At 42.3% G+C, this 21219-nt stretch overlaps 1 protein-coding gene across 2 annotated transcripts in view; it reads left to right on the top strand.

Annotated features, from left to right (window-relative positions):
• The window catches only part of JAKMIP2 (janus kinase and microtubule interacting protein 2), a 114421-nt gene that overhangs the window by 72940 nt on the left and 20262 nt on the right, over window positions 1-21219 (top strand). For both annotated transcript variants that reach the window (XM_048488086.1, XM_048488087.1), the window contains exons 3-9: window positions 4796-5293; window positions 10175-10384; window positions 11101-11199; window positions 12369-12515; window positions 14874-15014; window positions 16102-16152; window positions 20117-20236. In XM_048488086.1, coding sequence (XP_048344043.1) covers window positions 4796-5293; window positions 10175-10384; window positions 11101-11199; window positions 12369-12515; window positions 14874-15014; window positions 16102-16152; window positions 20117-20236 — 1266 coding nt within the window. The remainder of the gene's footprint in view (window positions 1-4795; window positions 5294-10174; window positions 10385-11100; window positions 11200-12368; window positions 12516-14873; window positions 15015-16101; window positions 16153-20116; window positions 20237-21219) is intronic.

Here is a 21219-nt window from a genome sequence, read left to right as displayed (position 1 = left end):
AGGCCAGACCTATATGAGATGCAACCCCCTGCCCCACCCACCCCATGCCCTATTTTATAATCATGTTTATTTCAGTTGTAATGAGCAGCTTGGTCTTGATATTCTGAATTGGAAGCCCAGCCACAGTTGCAAATTCCTAAGGTTCTTTTTGGTGATTTTTTTCCTTGTTATCTATCCAGCTAGTTGTAATTGATGACTTTGACTCTTTCACCTATAAGCATTGCTTCAGGCACAACAAATCTGGGCTGCCAGTGGATTCCAGAACTAAGCAGCAGCATCTTAGCTTTCATTAAGTCTTGCTTCATTAAAACTGTTCTGGGCTGCCCATACATCATGGTTACGTTTAACTTCATTGGACAATCAGTCAGTTCTATAGAAATCGGTTTCTTTAACTGTAGAGAGGCTAGGATGAAAGAAAGACTTGTAGACAATATTATTATCTGATAGGCTTCTGTGCTCCAGAAGGTTCTTTCTTTTACCCTGCAGTGAGATTGATAGTCATTATTTGAAGCATTTTTAACAAGATAAAATAATTTTGAATGAGATGGAAACAATGTTGGGCTTGGCTGAAATCCTCTCCACAAGTTATGCATCGAAGCTTATTTGATTCAGTGTGGTTTACGCATGTATAGCTGAGAATAGAATTCCAGCTTTTGTACCAGTTCTCCAGTTCAACACTCTTTTCTACATTCTTCAAATACAGGCCTACCTTCTATCCTTAATACTGATGTTTTCGACTCAGAAAAAAATCAGCTGCCCATTTTCCTTAAGAACCATGGGCTGGTTGCCAAAACATGAACGATAAAAGGGTCTGCCTTGACAATTGCCTCATCACCCTCTTTAGCTGTCTGCATCTCCTGGTTTCCTACAGCTACTTAGACTGCGTTGTTAACAAGAAAGAGCCAAAAATGCTTTCAAGGCAGGCAAGTGCTACACATAATAGGGTGTCATTTCAGGTTTTAGTAGGAGTGGAGGAAGGAAAAATGAAAGGAAATATAGCAAGATATCCAGGATTTGCTTTGGTTCCTTTTGTAAAAAGGCAGGAACTCTTTGGTTTCATGACCTGCAAAGCAGGCTGGCTGATGGGATCTCTATTAATAACACCTTTGTAGTCTGCAAAGGGTTTTCAAAGCAAATATCACCAAGAACAAAGAGCAGCGGAACAGCAGACTCCTGACCAAAGTAATTTGCTAAGGGGTTGCAGTGATAAAGCTGAGGGCAGCATCTCATGATCACTGCTGTTACCCCTTAGAGAACTATCCTAAACAGGCCTGTGCAGAATCCTGCTCATCTATTCAATGGGGCTTACTCCTAGCGTAAGGTTCTTAGCATGATCCTGTTGGAATTTTTAATTTGCATAGCAATCAATACTACAGTGCAAAAAAAATTCTACTGCTAATTGGTAAGGGTACAATCATAATTCAAAACCTGACTTTTCACTCAGAAGAGACATGTAGGACTTGGCCAGCCTCCAGCTGGGGCCTGGAGACCTCCCAGAATTATAACTGATCTCCAGACGAGACATCAGCACCCCTGGAGAAAATGTCTGCTTTGGAGGATGGACTGTATGGCATCACATCTTTGATGAGCTCTCTGCCCCCAGAATCCACTCCAACATTTCCAGGATCCGAAATTGGCAACCCTGCACTCCAATTTCAGAAGTGAGCAGAGGCAGAGTCTTCCCTTTGCTCATATCCCCCCCCCCTTCCCTTGCCTCTCCCCTTCTCGTTTCCAGTGTCACAAGAATTAGACGGCATGCTGCTGTGGGAATGCGCCCATCTCCTTTTTGCTCACTGAACAGAAAAGTGTAGACTTACCAACTGCCTAAGGGGAAAAAAATCCTTGTCCCTTTAATAGAGCCTTTATGGGCTGTTATTTACCAGGTAATGTTATTTATTTCTCTGCCTCACATAGCTTTAACTGCCCATTTCCACACATTAAGTCTTTGTTAAAGGGACAGAACATATTTCTCTGGGCCTGTAGAATGTCTGCTCTGCATACAAAAGATCCCAGGTCCAATCTCCAGGTACATAGGATCAGATAGTATACTGTATGTGATATTAAAGATCCCTGCCTGAACTCTTGGGCCCTCTTCACACACATAAGGCAACTCAGGTTTGACTCGTGTCCGCGGAAATCGTTACCTGAGCTCGACTCCTCCGTTTCTCTGCACAGCAGCTGACTCATGTCTCCGGAGCCGAGTTCAGAGGGCGGGATTACCTCCTCGTGACTTCCGCTCCTCATTCCCGATTGGCTGCCGTTCTATGGCGGGAAACGTGAGTGCGTGTCCCTTTTTTTCCCGTTTACCGACGTAGGAGCTACGTAGGAAGATTTTTTTTAAGGCGCGCTTCTGGCTGCCGCCACGAGTCTCCCGTTCTATGCATGGCCGAAAATACTGCACTGTGATTGGCTGGCTGGCAGAGTTGAGGCGAGGGAGATTCCGCACTCCGCCGGCTTTGGCTTGAGTGCAACCCGAGTTCGCCAGGAAGTTCTACCTCCCAGTCGAGCTCAAAAATTTAACGGTGAGAGCGGGGTGAGTCAAGTCAGACATGAGTCCAACGCTACGGCTGTGCAGAGTACCCAGGTCGGACCCAAGTCGAACTAAGGTCGAATCCTACAGTGCGGAGAGGCTCTTGGAGATCTGCTGCCAGTTAAAATAGAAAATACTGACCTTGACAGAATAATGATCTTACTCAGCATGGCAGCCTCATGTATTCAAGTGTGACCATGTATAGAATGGTTTTACTACACTAAAGTTTCATCTCTATTTGTTAAGTGGCCAAGAGACTCTGGAGATACTCCCTGTTACAGACAGATGGGGGGAAAAAATAATGGAATTTAAATTCTTTTCTCCCCATGATCTTTGCATTCAATAGTCAAGCTCTCCCTTCTCACACAAGAAGTAAAGAAGGTTTATCTATATCTCTGGAAGATTAGGTCTTGTGCTTACTGGTCTCAGGCACAACAATAACTTTTATATAGGATACTGCTCAATTGAACCAGAAAAGGTGGGGAACATGGAGATGGCTGCTGCAAACTCTTAAAACTATCAAGGCACATTATTTGCTATCATTCTAGCTGAAGTAGGTTTATACTTATATCAAGAAACCTGTAAAGCAAATAGCAAATGTTGTCAAGTCACATCAGCATATGCACCTGTGAGATGAGGACAGCAGAAATAAAGCAAAATTCACTAGACTCCTAGATCACTCCATAAACAATAAAGAGAATGGCACAACTGCCCTGAAGTCTGCAAAAAGCAGGAGTCAAATGTCATAAGAGAGTGTGCATCATATCATCGTATTCTTCCAAAATAGCCTGCCCAATGGATGGAGAGGATATTCTTTGTGAAGTCAGTGTTTAGCGTTCACTTCGTCAATGTCCGTTTTCAGAATCAGGATTGCACTGGAATCTTTGTATTTCCTTTCAAAACAAGCCTGCATGTTGCGTTATTCTGTGGTAAACTGAACAAGAAGGGGTACAATGTTTGAGTTCTGTAGTATCTTCAAAGCAGTGTTGTGGGTCAAATGTAATGGCAAGTCACTGTACATCATTACAATTAGGAAGGGAGGGTACAGGAGCATGGAAGGGAGGGCAATTAGGAAGGATCTAGTTTGAGGGATTGTTAGGCTCCTCCCCTTCCTTCCTAATTTTGAATGCGACTCAAAAGTTGAAGTCTTCCCTTTTTGCTATAAACTGTAATATGTGCATCACAAACTGTGGCTGGTTGGCTGGCTTCCAGGATTCCAAATCAGAATTAGTGGGATATCGCAGCAAACTGACATTAAGAAGGGGGTATGCACAAATCCAGCTTGTTGCTATGCTTGCATGTGTGTTGCATCCCCCTTTCCCTCTCCCTTCTCACGCAAGAACAATTAAGAAATCCTAATTCAATACTAAATTCTGTTACTTTTGATGTATGCATAGGTTCACCAGAATTGGTTTTCACTCCACAAACTGGGATTCCAAAGCATGGTTTTGTTCAAAAGTAGAATCCCAGTTCTGCAAGGAAAACTAACTCTGGTTAACTTCTGCAACTGCATCTATATGTTATTAGTATATGAGATTACTTCAACTTGCTGAGTAGAAAAGGGGTAGAGGAGAGGGGAATGTGTACAGGAGCATGGCCGCATGCTGAATTTGTGCATAGTCTGTCTTAAAGTCAGCTTGTTATAATGTCTGGATGCTGCCCTAAAGCTGAGAATCCCTGTTTGGAAGGAAGAGGTCAAAATCAGTTTTTGGTTTACACATATGGTTTGCTATGAGCAGATTGCACGGACTTATACTGTGCATGGCAAGAGCAGAAGTCTTTCATTCTTAAGTTTTGCGTCAATGGAGGAGGAACTCAACTATAACATTGCTAATAATAAATGGAATACAAAACTGTAGGTTGACCAAACCCTAACTGCCCAGCACACTTAATATTATTTTCATTTAATTGAAGACAACAAATAAACAATCGGAACTCATATAATGCAAAGAAATCCCATCTAATGTTAGCTTTGTAACAGAGACTGAGTGAATTCCGCTAGCTAGGTCCATGAGGAATTTTTTCACATTTTCGGTATGGTATGAATTGCCAGAAATTTGGTGTTTTCCTTCTTAGCTAAAGCAAAGTTTTCAAACCTGCTCAGCCACTTTTGGGAACAAACTCTTTTTAGTTTTCAACAACTGCAAGTATCTTATTCTGTGTGACAACTGTAGAATTTATGTGGCTGTAGGTTTAATAAGCACTATATGCTGGTTGAGATTTTGTAACAAACAGTCCTCTGTCTTTTATTTTCTTGCTCCATAGGTAAATAGACTTGAAAGGGAGAAAACCCAAGAAACAAAGCGGATCCGGGAGCTGGAGCAGCGCAAGCAGACAGTGCAGATCACCGAACTAAAAGCCAAGCTTCACGAGGAGAAGATGAAGGAATTACAAGCTGTGAGGGAAAATCTGATCAAACAGCATGAACAGGAAATGGCACGGACAATGAAAATTAGAGACAGTGAAATCCAGAGGCTTAAATCGGCACTGTACGCCTTGCGGGAAGGGAGCAGCGACAAAGTACGGACAGCATTGACTATTGAGGCCCGTGAAGAGGCCAGGAAACAATTTGATTCTGAGCGCCTTAAGCTTTTGCAGGAAATCACTGAACTGAAGTCTGCCAAAAAACAGGTGGACGAAGCTCTGAACAACATGATCCAGGCTGATAAGATCAAAGCCGGTGATCTTCGAAGTGAGCACCAGTCCCATCAGGAAGCTATCTCTAAGTTCAAATGGGAGAGCGAAAGGGATATCCGCAGGCTGGTTAGTAACCTATCAGGATGACACGTGACTTATAAAGGCACTGTGCATAATGTTTTGGGGGGTATTTGTTTATCTCAAGGCTTGTGTAAAGGCTGAAATCACAGAGGCATGGGGCACATTCAGGAGTGCAGTGGGTGGAACATCAAACTGGCATGGCTTGAGATGCAGCTGTCTTTTGCTGTCCGTACTTGAACACACGCTTTTCATACCATGTTAATCAAAGTCATTAGGAACGCAGAGTTCTTCTTTTGCAGTTTATCAGAACTGACTGGCATAGTTACAAAATTTACATAATCATGCTAATTCAGTTCTCAGGGTTTATGAACAAATATAGGGCCTGGTTCACACAAGCCATTGTTGCCTCCATATAATTCATGTAAAGTACTGGGGGAAAATGCTGGGAGCCAAGAGGAGGTGTATATGGGTAGTCATCACAGAAACTGGAGAAAATATAGTCATAACCCTGTAAGTGACTGTACCTATCCTTGTACCCTGTTTCTCTGATTCCTGCTAATATTTTAAGCATGAAGAGTAGAAGGTTATGAAGCTCAAACAGGAAGCATGTTTCATGAGCATTTTCATCCCACCATGAAAAACACCTTCCCTTTTCCACACTTTTTGAAAAACTATTCACTGGGGGTGAGAGGTGGGAGGGTAGCTGTGAGAGAAACCCACTGTACAAGCTAGAGCATTTTCATCCTAACACAGCTGCACATCATTTGTTTATTTTACAAAATTTATATCCAACCTTTCTACACTTACAAAGATCACCAAGGAGGCAAATTAAACTATGCAAGTAGTTGTCTACTTGGAGCAGAATGTGGGCGGAGGGTTGTGCCTGAATGTTCAGCCCATTCAAATTGATGCAATATTGACTGGTAACATCCACAACAAGGTGTACATCCAAAGTGCCTTTGTGTTGCCCTTATATTCTCTATGTGATCCCTAATTGGTTGGGATCATGGAAGAAGCTCTTTCAAACTAGCAAATTGATAATTGTGGGGAAAATTGTGCAAAAAGTAGAAGGTAGGGATTTTATGGAAGTCAGATCCTGAACTTCCTGCTGCTGATTAAGAAAGTAACCTCTTCTTCCTGGGGCCTCATAGCTTAGAAAGTGCACACCTGCTTCACGTTGCTAGGTGAGAAGTAGATTTATCCATACTGAAGCCTTTCTCCCAAAAATTACCAGTTTGCAAGGTGATTCTCTTAATATCAACAGATACTTCTCCTGTGGTTCTGCAAGAAGCTCAGTGATAAATGAAACTCTAGGAAGAAATAATACAGCAGCCTCTGTGATTATCTGTGTGTGTGTGCGTGTGCGTGTGCGTGTGTGTGTGTACACATACTACAGAATACATCAAGAGGGAGTACTGATGTAGACCCCAGAACTGACCTTGGTAACTACCCTGTAAATTAAAAATTGTAGACACTATGTGCAAAGCCAGATATTTGAATCATGCTCTGAAAGCACATTTAATCAGTCTGGCACCACTGTAAACAAGAGCAGCCACTTCCTGGTGCATCTTGACCCACTTTTAATAAAGCAGCACCCTTATTCAGTTTCCTGGAGATGCAGCATAATGGCAGGATCTAAATGGCAGCTTTGAATTCACTATGGCAAATTCAGCATTGTCTTGACGCTGTTGCTGATGATGGGCAAATTACTCATATGTTTCTTTTTCAAATTAAAATAACATTTTCCCTGCCTGAGTATTTGGCCAGCCTTGCATTGCTGGATTACTGGGTGATTGCTGTCATCTGGTTTAAACTTTTCAGGATACTTTTCAGGACTTACATTGACAGAACTTGATTTTAAACACAGATTTACAGAGGAGGGGGAAAATTAGTGGGGAGGACAAACTGGGAGCCAGGCAGGCATCACAGAGCATTGTGGCACCCAATCCAGAAAGACTGTGCCTCACAGAGCCTTGCTGGGCTAAAGCTGGATGCCAGTGCAGCTGCGGGTGAGCTAGGGACATTGCTGAGGGTGGAGCTAACTTTAGTTGGCTTCTACAAGGCTATAAGGCTGGGAACACCCCCAGCACAGGCCTCAGACTTATGCCATCCAAAAAGGTGGTGTAAGTCCATTTTGCCCTATGGAGGGCTTTCAGGTGTCTAGGGATTTTCTGGAATTTGCATCCTTTCTGCACCACCTGAAAACCCTCTGGATTGGGCTGTTAGTTTTGATGTAATGAACTTGTAAAAAAGCTGCTGGCAACCAGTTATAGCAGATACTGTTCCTGGGTTCTTCTAAAATGGATTGTCTTTGCCTGGAATTTTAGGCAGGAATTATTGTAGTTAAGACAATTTATAGAAATGATTCTTTTTGCCTTAGCAAAGTTTGAAGGGGTCTCCTCTGAGCCAATGAAAATATCTCCTATGTATCAGAACAGGTATAGGTCAGAAGATCTACACTGGGTACCCGAGCAAAACATGTGTGGTAGATGGGCCCTCAGGAACCAAGGATAGCCCACTCACAGGTCTTTCAGATTTTGATGTTTAATGTGCACAGAGCAAGAAATCCAGACAAGACAAGAAACAAACAATAAATCACAACACAAGCTAGCTCAGCTGCAACCTCTATTTTGTAGCCAGCCTCCCAATCCCTTGTGCAATAACCTCTTGCATCTGGGTTACTCTAGTCTGGTTCCTGAGAAGACTCTGCATCTACTCTAGCTCGCCCCATAGCTGCTAACCTGCTGCTGCATCTCCTTTGCTGTAAGCTAGCACATTATCTCCTCCTGCATTGCTCCTGGGACTCTGGAGATGGGGGGAGGGGCTGGCAGGGTCCCCTCTGGCTGTATATCAAGGGGCTGAAAAGTCTCCGAGCTAAGCTCTTCCTGGGGAATCTCAGAGCTTGGACCTGACTGCTTGGATCCCAGCCTGGATGCTCTGCCTGAGCCTGGGGACCTGGTCCTTCAGGAACTGCTCAGTCTCTGCATCTACAGGTAGTGTCTGAGAATCTGAAACCAACACTGTCCTCTCTACTCTATCTGAGTCTTCCTCCCAGGGAAGACCAGGCAGACATGCAGACCAGGCTGAGCCCTAACACTATGCTAACCTGTGTGTTAAATATGCAAAACCTGATGAATCATCCCCTTGCCTTGCAAAGGTTGGTTTTGGTAGAGTCCAGGGATGGGGCTGCCTCCCAGCACCTGGCAGCCTGTTCCACCACCACCCTCCTTGTCACAAATGCCCACCACGGGATCCTGGGACATCCCACAACTGACAGCCCTACCCCCGGACTTATCACAAGGAGCAGAAATCTCCAGGAAGCAAGATGCAAGAAGGAATTGCAAAGAAATGGCAGGAAAACCTAAGCAGTCAGAACAAGCCACAGCAGTTCCAGGGAACAGGGGGGAGGCAGCACAGCCTTGGCCAAGCTGAGCCAGCAGGGTCGACACAGTGCCAACCAGGCTGCAATCAAGTAAGAGGGCCTGGAAGTCAGTCTTAGGCTGGTAGGGCAAGACAGACAGCTGGCCTGTTAGTTCCAAAACCTGTTTGTTCCAAAAGAGTGGCCAAACTCCTACAAGGCCAAGGTGGCCTACCATGCATGGGTGGCCAGCAGGGATAGCCAAAGTAGTCAAATATCAATTAGTCCCAAATTCTATTGGCTGAGAAATGGTGGGTTGGATCTAGTCACTTAATTATTTTTCACTCAGTTTTACTCCATTCTTTTCCTTACTGCAACCGCCATCCCACATGACTTTTGTCCATGCAGGACTCCTAATCCCCAGGTTAGTCTTTTTCATTGGTCAAAAGGGCCTCATCCTTTTCTCACCACCTCAAAAACTGGTTGGATTCAAGCCAGCATTAGCACTAGCAGTTTTTATGACTGATTAGCCTACATTAACCAAACCTAAGTAAACAGAAAACACCAACATGTACCATGTCAGAGTCCAAGGAATGTGTTAGTAAAAGAAATAACACAAATAAGTGAACTGTACCACACATTAAAATATTACTTGATGGTCCATTGATTGTCCTTCCAAAAATGAGTACTGTTTTATCTGTGTTTGTGGAGACAACTGAGGTTTTATAAAATATCTTTCTGCCTAAACCTTTTCTAAACCTGCCATTTGACTTCCTTGACTTATGCTATGAAACTTGTATAAACTAATAATTGCTACCACCCCACTTATTCATCAGCCTGCCTGAATTCTGATATTATTCAGCTGGGTAGGTGAGCAGGGTATCAACACAGAATTAGAACTGAAAAAATAGTTTATTTTGGAGGATTATATAGGATTTACAATGACATGAAACATAAACAAGCAAAAGAAAGAAAGAAAGAAAGAAATGATCTCAAATATGGAAAGTACAACGTTGCATATGACTTACGGTGACAACAGCAAAGGACTTTTAAGGCAAATGAGAAGCTGAGGCAGTTTGCCATTGCCTTCCTCTGCAGCGTCTTCCCTTCCAAGTATCCACCCTGATTAGCTTCTGAGATCTGATGATATCCGACTACACCATGCTGCCTTCCCTCCCAGCTCTTTCTCATTTATCCATATCCATTTGATATTTCTGGCTTCACTTTATGGCCAACGACGCATGAAAAGTGGCCTTTCTATCAGTACAAACTGCATGACAGGGACAGCTTTACCTGTTGATTTTATGTCTGACATGTGCCTCAGGAGACTTGCCATGAACAGAGAGCAATGGATGGGTTCATGGATGCATGGAAGGAAGGAAATTCTTAAATAGAGGTCAAAATCTGTGTTTGAATCTAGTTTTTTCTTAAGATGAAATTAATTTGTGCTTCTGAGTTTTATGAAGTGGAAACTGCCTGAACAAATTAACAAAAAAGGAGGTCATTCAAGCGCATTCATTTGTTTCTAGGCTCATGAAATAATATTGTCCTTATGTATCTTAATTCAGATGGATGAGATCAAAGCAAAAGACAGAATAATCTTTTCCTTGGAGAAAGAGCTGGAGACCCAGACTGGATACGTTCAGAAGCTTCAGTTGCAGAAAGAGGCTTTGGATGAGCAACTCTTCTTAGTAAAAGAAGCTGAATGTAACATGAGCAGTCCCAAAAGAGAAATCCCGGGCAGAGCAGGAGATGGCTCTGAGCACTGCAGCAGTCCCGTAAGAAGTATTTTCTATTTCATCACAAACACTGGTGCTTTGATAGAATGTGCTTAAACCACTTATTGCATCATTTTCTTGCTTTTACTAAAAGCATCCATCTGTGGTGTATGATCTCCACCCTCTTGTGGTGATTTGAATGCTACAGTTTAATGCTACAAATTACTAAGGGTAGGCTTATACCTAAACTCAAGTACTATCTCCAAAACCTTTTAAATTCCTACTGGCCTTACCAGTGTGGTGGTGTAGGTAGGAAAATTTGATGGAAAATCCTTTGTGGTGGTGTTTTATTCCAGTAAACTATCATGGAACCTATTAAAATTTACCAGTGTGCTGTGTGAGCATCTTTTCCCATGCTGCATGATTTTAACAGTTAAGATCCCTGCCCCAAACACTAATTTTTCACCCATAGATTCGCATAAATTATCACCCAGCTGGGGTCAGAGGGGACAATTTTGTATTGACTCCATACTAGTTTTCCCACCCACAAGAGGTTGGATCCAATTACTTCTTCACACTATGGGAGGAATCCTCCACTACCAGAAGATGAGGGAGGTCAGCGGGCTCAATCCCAGTCTTACATTCACACTGTGGATGAATTCACAGCAAAGTGACTTTCGAAGCCATAACACTGAAATGCCTCAGACAAAAATGTTATATGTACGTTCGCCTATATACAGTTCTTATATAAAATTAATGCAACCTTTCTTTCACAGGATCTACGCAGAAACCAGAAGAGAATGGCAGAGCTCAATGCTACTATACGGAAACTCGAAGATAGGAATACACTGCTTGTAGATGAACGGAACGAACTGGTGTGTGCCCTCAGTATTTCTGGAAGGGGGTTCAGGGGGCAACATGGGAAGGAAGAAAAAGACCTCATAAAGTGGAATGATTGCATTAACAATCCCAATGTTGATGGCTCATATTTTCTCTTCATCCCAGTTATTGCTATACATAAAACTTAAGGAATCTGAACAAAGTCTACTTTTTCATTTCAAAAGAGGGTGGCGAATGCTCTATTGCGATTTCAGCTTGAATGAAATCCACACAATGTCAACAGTTTTTATATTATCTCAATGAATATGACCCTCATCCTCACTAACTAGTCTGGCACATTTAATAGTAATAGTGGCTGGCACTACGTCTAACAGTGAGTGTGGCTGCTCTGCTTTATTCCATATGCCTTTTATTTTCTTACTTTAGCCCCTCTTCTTGCCATAGTTGCAGTACACTGCCCATCACTATATAATTCCTACTGGATGATTCACATGGCTTTCCATTTCTCCTAGAAGGAAGGAAGACGCAAAGTTCTCAGTTCAGTATCCCGCAGCATGGGTTGGAAAGAGGGAGAAGAAGCTCATGCTTCTTGAAACAACAGTGAAAAGCTTATCTACCCCAGATTTCAGTTAGTAGAAACTGGAGTGGAGATTATTCTTTCCTCCTTGCTATGAGATGCATGGTGAGAACAGTCATGAAACGTCCTTTCACTCCAAGGTAGATTCAATTTGTAGATTGCTTAACGTGCTCTACTTTGTGCTTAGAGACATATTCACTTGCTTTTGTTTGGATCGTCTTTCAAATGTTTTGAGAAGATTGATGTAATAAAGGCTGGAAAAAAGATTATTCTTTTAAGAGCAGTGAAAGTGTTTTGAGATAGGCATCACTACCCATAGTTCACCCACACATTCGTTTTGTTCCACTTGCCTCTGGTCAAACAAGTTTTGCAAGCTTTTGAAATGCTACAAAAACCTACAAACAAAAAGGGGAAATGTCTGTGCTGTGAAATGTTCCTGTTTCAATTGCCCTTCAGTGCTCTGAAAAAGCTATTGTCTATTTCTACTTAATTATTGTTACCACATTGTCATCAATGTCATAAGAAACACTAGAGGCTTCCTTGGGTAGTAATCAGCCATGATTGGAAAATGAATGCAAAAGTGAGCAAAGAGGGAATATTAATTGTTGTTAATTATTATTATTTCAGTTGAAACGTGTTCGAGAAGCTGAAAAACAATGCAAACCTCTCCTGGAAAGAAATAAGTGCCTCTCCAAGAGAAATGATGAGCTCATGCAGTCATTACAACGCATGGAGGACAAGCTCAAAGCAATCACCAAGGAGAATTTAGAAATGGTTTGTACTAAGCAGCGCTCATACATTTCTCCACATGAGATTTCCGGTACTTCAGAACAGTTTATGCTCATCTGCAGAGACTTGTGGATCCTACTGTATTCCAGAATGCTCTGCAGGATCTGATGCCTCCCAGCAACTCGTTAGATGAGCTGATAGAGGACTGGCATAGGCAGTTCACTGAAGCCATCAGTGAGATCACTCCTCAACACTCTCTCTGTTCCCACTCCTTGGTAAACCTTGGAGCTGAGATGGCTCTGACTGCCCTCACAGATGATCTCCAGAAACCTCTGGACTGAGACATTGCTGCTATTGCTTAATTTGACATCAGTGTTTGACCTGTTCTGTCATGATATCTTGACTCACCATTCTGCCAATGCTGGGATCTGTGTGTTAGCTTTACAGTGGCTGTGCTCACTTTTCTAGGGTCAGGGACAGAGGTAGCAGTCAAAGGGACAATACCCATTGGTGTGTGGTGTTCCGCAAGGGGCAATTCTCTTTCTGATATTGTTTAACATCTAAATGCACCAGGCTTACCAGGCTGATCCAGAGTTTTGGGCTTGGTGTCACCAATATGCTGATGACACCCAGCTATATTTGTTGATGAATGGTCATCCGAATAGTCCCCCAGATGTTCTTGACAGTTGTTTGGAGGTTCTGGTAAAGTGGCTGAAACAGAGCCAATTGAGTGTGAATCCATCTAAGACAGAGGTCCTGTGGCTGGGCTGGGGAGGGTGATGGGAGTGGATGGGAATTGCCAACTCTTGAGGAGGTGCAGCTAACCCCAGCACCAACCGTCAGGAATCTCGGTGTGATCCTTGATGCCTCCCTATCAAGGCTCAAGTCACACACATTGCTCACCTGACTTTTTACCATCTCCACCAGGGAAGACTGCTGCCACCCTGTCTGCCCTAAACTGACCTAGCTACAGTGATCCATGCAACAGTCACCTCTAGACTTCATTACTACAACTTGCTCTATGCAGGACTACCTTTTGGGCCTGCTCTGGAAACTGGGGCAGAATGCAGCAATGCAGGTCCTCACTGGGACCCCATGGATGATGCACATTCAACTAGTGCTCCACCAGCTGTATTGGCTCTGGATGGACTACTGGATCAACTTCATGATTTTGGTAGTTACCTTCAAAGCCCTAAGTGGTCTGGGGCCATCAAATCTATGGGACTGTGTCTCCCAATATGGCCCCCAAAGGATGCTAAGATCAGCAAATAAAAATCTGCTGGTGGTCCTTGGCCCAAAAGATATCCAGCTGGCTTCAACCAGGGCCAGGGTGTTTTTGGCCCTGGCTCCAACCTGGTGAAACTCTGTCCAATGAGATCAAGGCCCTGTGGGATCTAATGCAATTCCACAAGGCCTGTAAGACAGAGCTGTTCCACCAGACATATGGTTGAGGCAGCTATGGTCACACCATCTAAAGGCTCTCCACCACCACCACCATCTTTATTGGTTTGCTGTCTATTGGTTGAGGTGCTAAAGTATTGAATTTTTAATATATTTTAAGATTAGTTCAATCACCATCCATGTTTTAAATGTTTTTAATACATTGGTTTTATTGCTGGAAGCTGCCCTGAACCCACAAGGGGAAGGGTGGCATATAAATTGAATAAATGAAATTAAATGAAAAGGCAGTTCCTGGCACATAATGCAATCCTTCTTTGTTGGGTAAATATTTTTCCTGTTCATAACTAAATATGAAGATGTCAAGGATTTGAAATCAATAATTATTAATTTATTGAAATCAATAATTAAATTAAAACCTTTATTTTGCAAGTTTTCAAACTCAACAAGACCCATTCTTGGGAACTGTAGAGCATTGTGTATGCACAAGTCTGTGTACATAACTTGCTATGTCAAACCACATATATGATATTACTTGGCCTGCTAATATTTGTATGCCATGTCTCCAGGATCCTGTTTGAAGCAGTTCAACTATAAACTACCATAAAACATAATGAATTATCAATATTAAAGCAAAATAAGTAATTAACATATTAAATGAGACAAGAACCATTTCTACTAATTTAAGTAATACTGCATGTCTGATTCTTCAAAGATTAACATTAGAGAAGTAATCTACCAACATTGACCAAAATGGAATAGGTCATACTAGAATTCTGACATTTCAGAAGAGTAGCTGGCTCTGTCCTGGGAACAGAAAAATATCCTTCATGCAACAACATATCATTTAAACTCATACACTGGAAACATACAGCCTACTGTTAGACATATAAAATTCCTCGATACTTAAGTAAGATAACAGAAGCCCTTTTCAGTAAGGCCATAACAATCCATAAGAAGCAGACAACACAACCATTAAGGTATTTTATTTGCATTGCTTCACAGAAAGAAAAAATGACAGCACATCCTCCTCTGAAGAAATTAAAATCTCTCAATGACCTGGATCAAGCTAACGAAGAGCAAGAAACTGAATTTTTGAAACTTCAGGTTATAGAACAACAGAATATAATTGATGAGTTGACACGGGTACGTTGCAGGAATAAGGAAAGCAAAGAGGGAGATAATGAAGGCTTTGCTCATAAAATGGGCCAGCATGGAATTTTGCCCACATGGAATGTTCCTTTTTCACAGCAGCCACACATTGCGTTGACAGGTTCATTGAGCTCTCCACTACCATCCTGAGATCCCTTTCTTGGTCTGTCACTGGCAAAGCAGGTCCCATCAGTGTATATGTGAAGTTGGGATGTTTGCCTCAATATGCATCACTTGCTCACATTGAATCTCTTTTACCATTTTAATGGCCAGCCCTCCAGTTTTGAGAGATACTTTTGGAGTTCTTCACAATCTGTTTTTGTTTTAACCACCATAAATAAATTGATATCCCACACGTAATGATCCTATGCTGTGCAACTTGACATTTGGCCTGCCTGCACACAAACCAGGGTTTATGCTGGCTGTTTGGAGATGGCATTGGCCATGGAGTAGGAGCAGGGACTTATGAATATTGGCTATGACACCAGCAGCATCCTGTGGTTCTTGAGGCACTGGAAGCTTGGTGGCTGTGGGGTGGGGGGTTGTTCCTGGTCTGCCAGAGTGCCTAAGGCAGTGGTGGCTAACCTTTGGGACACCAGATGTTATGGACTACAATTCCCATCAGCCCCTGCCAGCATGGCCAATTGGCCATGCTGGCAGGGGCTGATGGGAATTGTAGTCCATGATATCTGGAGTGCCAAAGGTTCGCCACCACAGACCTAGGGGCTGTGCCACAGCTTTTGCAGATGTAATTCTGCTCTTTTGCCTGAGTGTACTCCTGAACTGGAGTGGCTTAAGGAATTTACTAACTCCTGCCATGCTCCCAGGCCCACCAACTCCCTTGGCTCTTCGGCAGAGGGTTACAGCATTATCACACTGGAGTGTGCCAATGGCACAATGGTGCTGAGATCTTCTGTTGGTGTATCTCCAGGTTAAACTGACATACCTCAGATATGATAGCATAGCATAAAACTGCCTGAGCAGTTTTACATTGAAAATGTAATATATCAGATATTTGCTGTCAGTATTGATGTTTGAAAATATTGTTTGACTTTTACTATTCCTTGATTTTCTTGTACAGGACCGAGAGAAACTTATTCGGCGCAGGAAGCATAAAAGAAAACCAATTAAGGTAACTGAAGTATTAGGTGTTTTATATGTCTCTTTCAGTAGATGCTTTAAGAACATAAGAACAAGCCAGCTGGATCAGACCAGAGTCCATCTAGTCCTGCTCTCTGCTACTCACAGTGGCCCACCAGGTGCCTTTGGGAGCTCCCATGCAGGATGTGAAAGCAATGGCCTTCTGAGGCTGTTGCTCTTGAGCACCTGGTCTGTTAAGGCATTTGCAATTTCAGATCAAGGAGGATCAAGATTGGTAGCTATAGATCGACTTCTCCTCCATAAATCTGTCCAAGCCCTTTTTAAAGCTATCCAGGTTAGTGACCATCACCACCTCCTGTGGCAGCATATTCCAAACACCAATCAAACGTTGCTTTTTTCAGTTCACCCTATTAATCTCAAATCCAGTTGAAATTGTGACAGACAGCTGCATTCTAAAGCGTTGTCCCGGTCATAGAACCCCTTGATTCACAGGAAGTTCAAATAGAATTCTGAGAATGGCGGCTGGAGATTTCTGGCAGTTGAGAACTGACAATTGACTGAGTGAGAAGTTGACAGGCAGAGCTTGGAGAACAGTGGTGTAAACTGTAAGCTGTCTGGTGGTAGCATTCCCCTTTGCATTGAAAAGGAACACATTTGGGTTTCGGATCAGGAAGGATCCAAAACCAGTTATCTACTAAAGACATAGCGCTTAAGGTTAATAGAATGATCCCTAATAGTTATACAGGAAATCCTTTTGCTGAAAGGTGTGGTCCAAGGCCAGTTTAAAGGAGAAACTGGCAGTGGTGTACCTAGGCAAACTGGAGCCCTGGGCAAAACCTGAGTTTGATGCCCCCCCTCAGGTGGCCACCCTCCCACACCATGACCAAACAATGATTTTTTTCCACCAGGTCATTTCAAAGTCACCATCACATTATAGAACATGCCCCAACTCACAAATCTGAACACAGCAATGTGCCATGCCACACAGCAGAAATATTTTAAAAAAAACATTTTCAAAATGCTTTCAAAATGTTTTATTACTACTATGAAAACATTGTTGTTGTTGTTGTTGTTGTTGTTGTTGTTGTTGTTGTTGTTGTTGTTGTTGTTGTTGTTGTTGTTGTTGTTGTTAGGTTTTATATACCGCCCTGTTTCCTTTGGGGGAAACAGCATCACATTCAATGTTATTTAAACTGGGGACCCCATATTCTCCCTTTAAGGTGGATTTAAAAGGAGAATCTGGGCTCCCTCGCTTAAACAAGTGATGCTGGAATCCACCCCCAAATAGCATCATTTTCAATGGTGTTTAAACTAGGGAGCCCTAATTCTCCTTTTAAATCCACCTTGAAGGGAGGATCTGGGGCCATTAGTTTAAACAACATTGAAAGTGATGCTATTTTGGGGTGGATTCTCCCCCACCCTGAAACAACATCCCTTTCAATGTTTAAACTGGGGACCTCAGATTCTCCCTTTAAATCCATGCCGAAGGGGGTGGATTTAATAATAATAATAATAATAATAATAATAATAATAATAATAATAATAATAATAATAATAATAATAAAGGATTGATGAGAAGCAACTGGAAAAACTTACACGATGCGAGGATTTAAGGATTGAACTACAAAGACTCTGGCACAAACCAGTAAAGGTGGTCCCAGTGGTGATCGGCACACTGGGTGCAGTGCCTAAAGATCTTGAACGGCACTTAAAAACAATTGGCGCTGACAAAATCCTACTCGGCCACCCTACTCGGCTCTGCACGCATTATTCGTCGATACATCACACAGTCCTAGATGCTTGGGAAGTGTCCGACGTGTGATGTAATACAAAATCCAGCATATTGATCTTGTTTGCTGTGTATAACTGTTTTATAATAATAATAATAACAACAACAACAACAAACAACAACAACAACAACAACCTTTATTAGGCATTGAGAGAATAAAAGAATAAAAGAAAGAAAGAAAACAAGCATTGGCAGGAAGGGGATGGATTTAAAAGGAGAATCTGGAGAAATTTAGGGGGTGCCTGCTATCAGGGGTGCAATAATTAAGATAGCAGCACCAAAATTTCCGTATATCTACTGATGATACCACCCAGGTTTGGTGAAGTTTGGTTCATGGGGTCCAAAGTTATGGACTCTCAAAGGTATAGCCCCCATCTCCTATTAGCTCCCATTGGAAACAATGGGGGATGGGGGCACTCTCTTTGGGAGTCCATAACTTTGGACTCCCTGAACCGAATCTCACCAAACCTTGTGATATCACCAGGAGAGTCTTCCGAAAAATTCCTGAAATTTTGATACTGCTATCCTAAATACTGCGCCCCCTGCAGGCCAAAAACGGAAAAAAACACTGAAAATACAAAAAATCCCACAAACAAACCTGCATTTTTGGCGCCGAACACTTTGCCCAATGCCTCTGGAAACTGGGGAAGTGTGGTAATGTTCCTAAAGTCCTATTACTAAAGAACTGTGTAAAAGTAGTTTAATTTTAAGAAACCAATCAGTGACCGCTAAGAGAAATCATTCTCAGTAGAAAATAAAAGTGTAAACACTTGTATGTGAACCACCTTAAGAACATAAGAACATAAGAACAAGCCAGCTGGATCAGACCAAAGTCCATCTAGTCCAGCTCTCTGCTACTCGCAGTGGCCCACCAGGTGCCTTTGGGAGCCTTGATATATTTGGGACTACAATATGTCTCTTGAACATAACTATCTGAAATTCCTCAGTTCTGTTATTCTTCCAAAGCACATTCCTGTTATAAACCTTTGCTAACCAGACTTTTAAATCCTTAAGAGACAAATAAAACAATTTTAAGTTGTACTTCAAAAAGCCTTTCCAGTGTCATATATTTCTGATCTTTTATAGAAAATAAGAAATCTGTCATGATTAGTGGCAATGGTGTCATAACAAGTTATCAGTCTCAACAGAGATAGTGAGAGCTGCTGTTTTTGAGAATAAAGGAAAATGACTAAAACAAGAGGAGTTCCATCATAGAAGTCATAATAGTTAGCATCCAGCCTCCCAATCAGTTCAGTGGGGAAAGTGCTAGAGCTTGCGTAACAGAAGTTATATAACAAAAACACTGCATTTGTGCACATGGCAAGTAAATCCAGGAAGAAGTTCTCACCTGTGAGAGTATGGAGCTAAATGAGCTGGTGGTACCTGTGAATCTACTGTTTCACTTCCCAACATGGTGCATTTCTGGAGCATATGTTTCTGGGAAAGGGAAGAATCAAAATAGAAGTCATCTGACTGTATGAACACCATATGTTTTCCATCCTGTGATGTACTTTTTATGCAGAGAAAATAATACAGTGTGATATGAGTGCATCTTGCATTCTTATTGATCAGTCTGTCTGCCTGCTTCAATTTGTTTGCCAAGTACAAAATGCTGAAATCAGGACTTTGATATCCAAACTCACTGATTAAGCGACTTTGTCATCTTAAGGATGAGTCATGTTTTTCTTTGATGTTTAAATTCAATTATCAAGTCTGAAGACACTACTAAAAAAAAAAACTGAGGACGAATAGCATATTTTATAAGTAGGAGCCACTATAATTGAGAATGGAAGAGCCTGGAATCCCAGTGCTAAAGTGTACTGATCTTACTGGGCTCACTCTACTACAATTGTACAGTAGACCGTGAACATGTATTCATCAACCATTGTCACTTCTATGACACAGCATGGAGCAAGAAGAAGGTTGTGGTGTATATTAACATTATAAAACTAAAGAGAATCCACCATTAACCCCACTTTGTCCTTTATGCACACCCTTGTGCAGCAGTCATGCCAGATTTTTGTTTAGATTCTGTGGGTTAATTCCAGATCTGAATCTTACCACGTGTACAGCCGGCCAACCAGACTGTGCCTAGGTACCATAAAATGTAGTATAATGACTGGAGTTGTATCCATGACTGTGTATTACTTATGAAAAGTGGATAATGCTAATAATATTTTCCTTCCCCCCCCCCCTCTTTCTTTAGAGGCATATATTAGACACAGTTTATGGGGGTGATGATGACTCCATGGACTCTGAAACCTCATCCATGGCTTCATTCAGGACAGACAGAACACCAGCAACTCCAGATGAAGACCTGGATGAAGTAAGATTTTTGTATGCGTTGGGCAGTGGTTTACAGGGACTGTAATGGGACTGTAAAAAAAAGATTCATTATTCAATGCAACACAGAACATAACAGCTTAATAGGTTTTTGTAAGAGAAAGAAACAGAATGCCTCTTTCTTTATAACATTTGTGTACCTGAGGGGTAAGCAATACTTTGGGGGATTCTGTGGATGATTACCATGATAGAAATGTTGTTTCTAATTTTGATTTAATTCACCACATAAGCTACTTGTTGTAAACTCTAGCTTCATTGGAGGAGGGATTCCTGGTATTTTAAAAATATTATCATCACCCTTTTATTAGCAGAGTCATCGGAACAAGCGTTTGGTATTGCTTAACTCTCAAAATTAAGAGTCTTGCAGCTCAATCCGGAGAGGGAGGACGAATCCACCTATGGAGGTGGTGCAGGGCTGCACCAGTGGATTCGCCCTCCCCGGGACATTTACTCCAGCGGAGGGGCAAACCCATCAGGGGGCAGCCATGGGGGCCAGACAGAGTTCAGAGCACCGCGTCAGCACTCCTGCGCCCCAGCCTCCTCCACTGGCGTAGCGGGGATGTTTCAGAGGCTTAATGGAACCATTTGTTGGTTTCCACCTGGCCTCTGCCTGCTGGAATTCTGGTGCTGGGGACTTGGGCTTATGCGTAGGCCCATGGGGCCCTGTAGAAGGCTTTTTGGCAGTAGGGAGGCTTTTTTTTTCTTTTCAGCCTCTCTGTGCTGCAGAGAGGCCCTCTTGAAGGCAGTGGAGTGATGCCAAAGCAGCACTATGTCCTGCCACCAGGGGCTTTGAATTGGGCTGTTGGTCATAAATGAAGGAAAAAATTCACTGGGAACTCTCTTTTTCAGATGCCTTGCTTGACATCTAAAATATACTATTATCGTATGTTTTAAAAGAACAGTTGAGAGGTCAAATAAATTATAACATGAGCTACAAGGATATATCTTATTGGCTATTTTTATCTC

The sequence above is a fragment of the Sphaerodactylus townsendi genome, linkage group LG03 (genome assembly GCF_021028975.2).
Source record: "Sphaerodactylus townsendi isolate TG3544 linkage group LG03, MPM_Stown_v2.3, whole genome shotgun sequence".
Lineage (NCBI taxonomy): Eukaryota > Metazoa > Chordata > Lepidosauria > Squamata > Sphaerodactylidae > Sphaerodactylus > Sphaerodactylus townsendi.
This window is presented reverse-complemented; position numbering and strand designations above follow the sequence as displayed.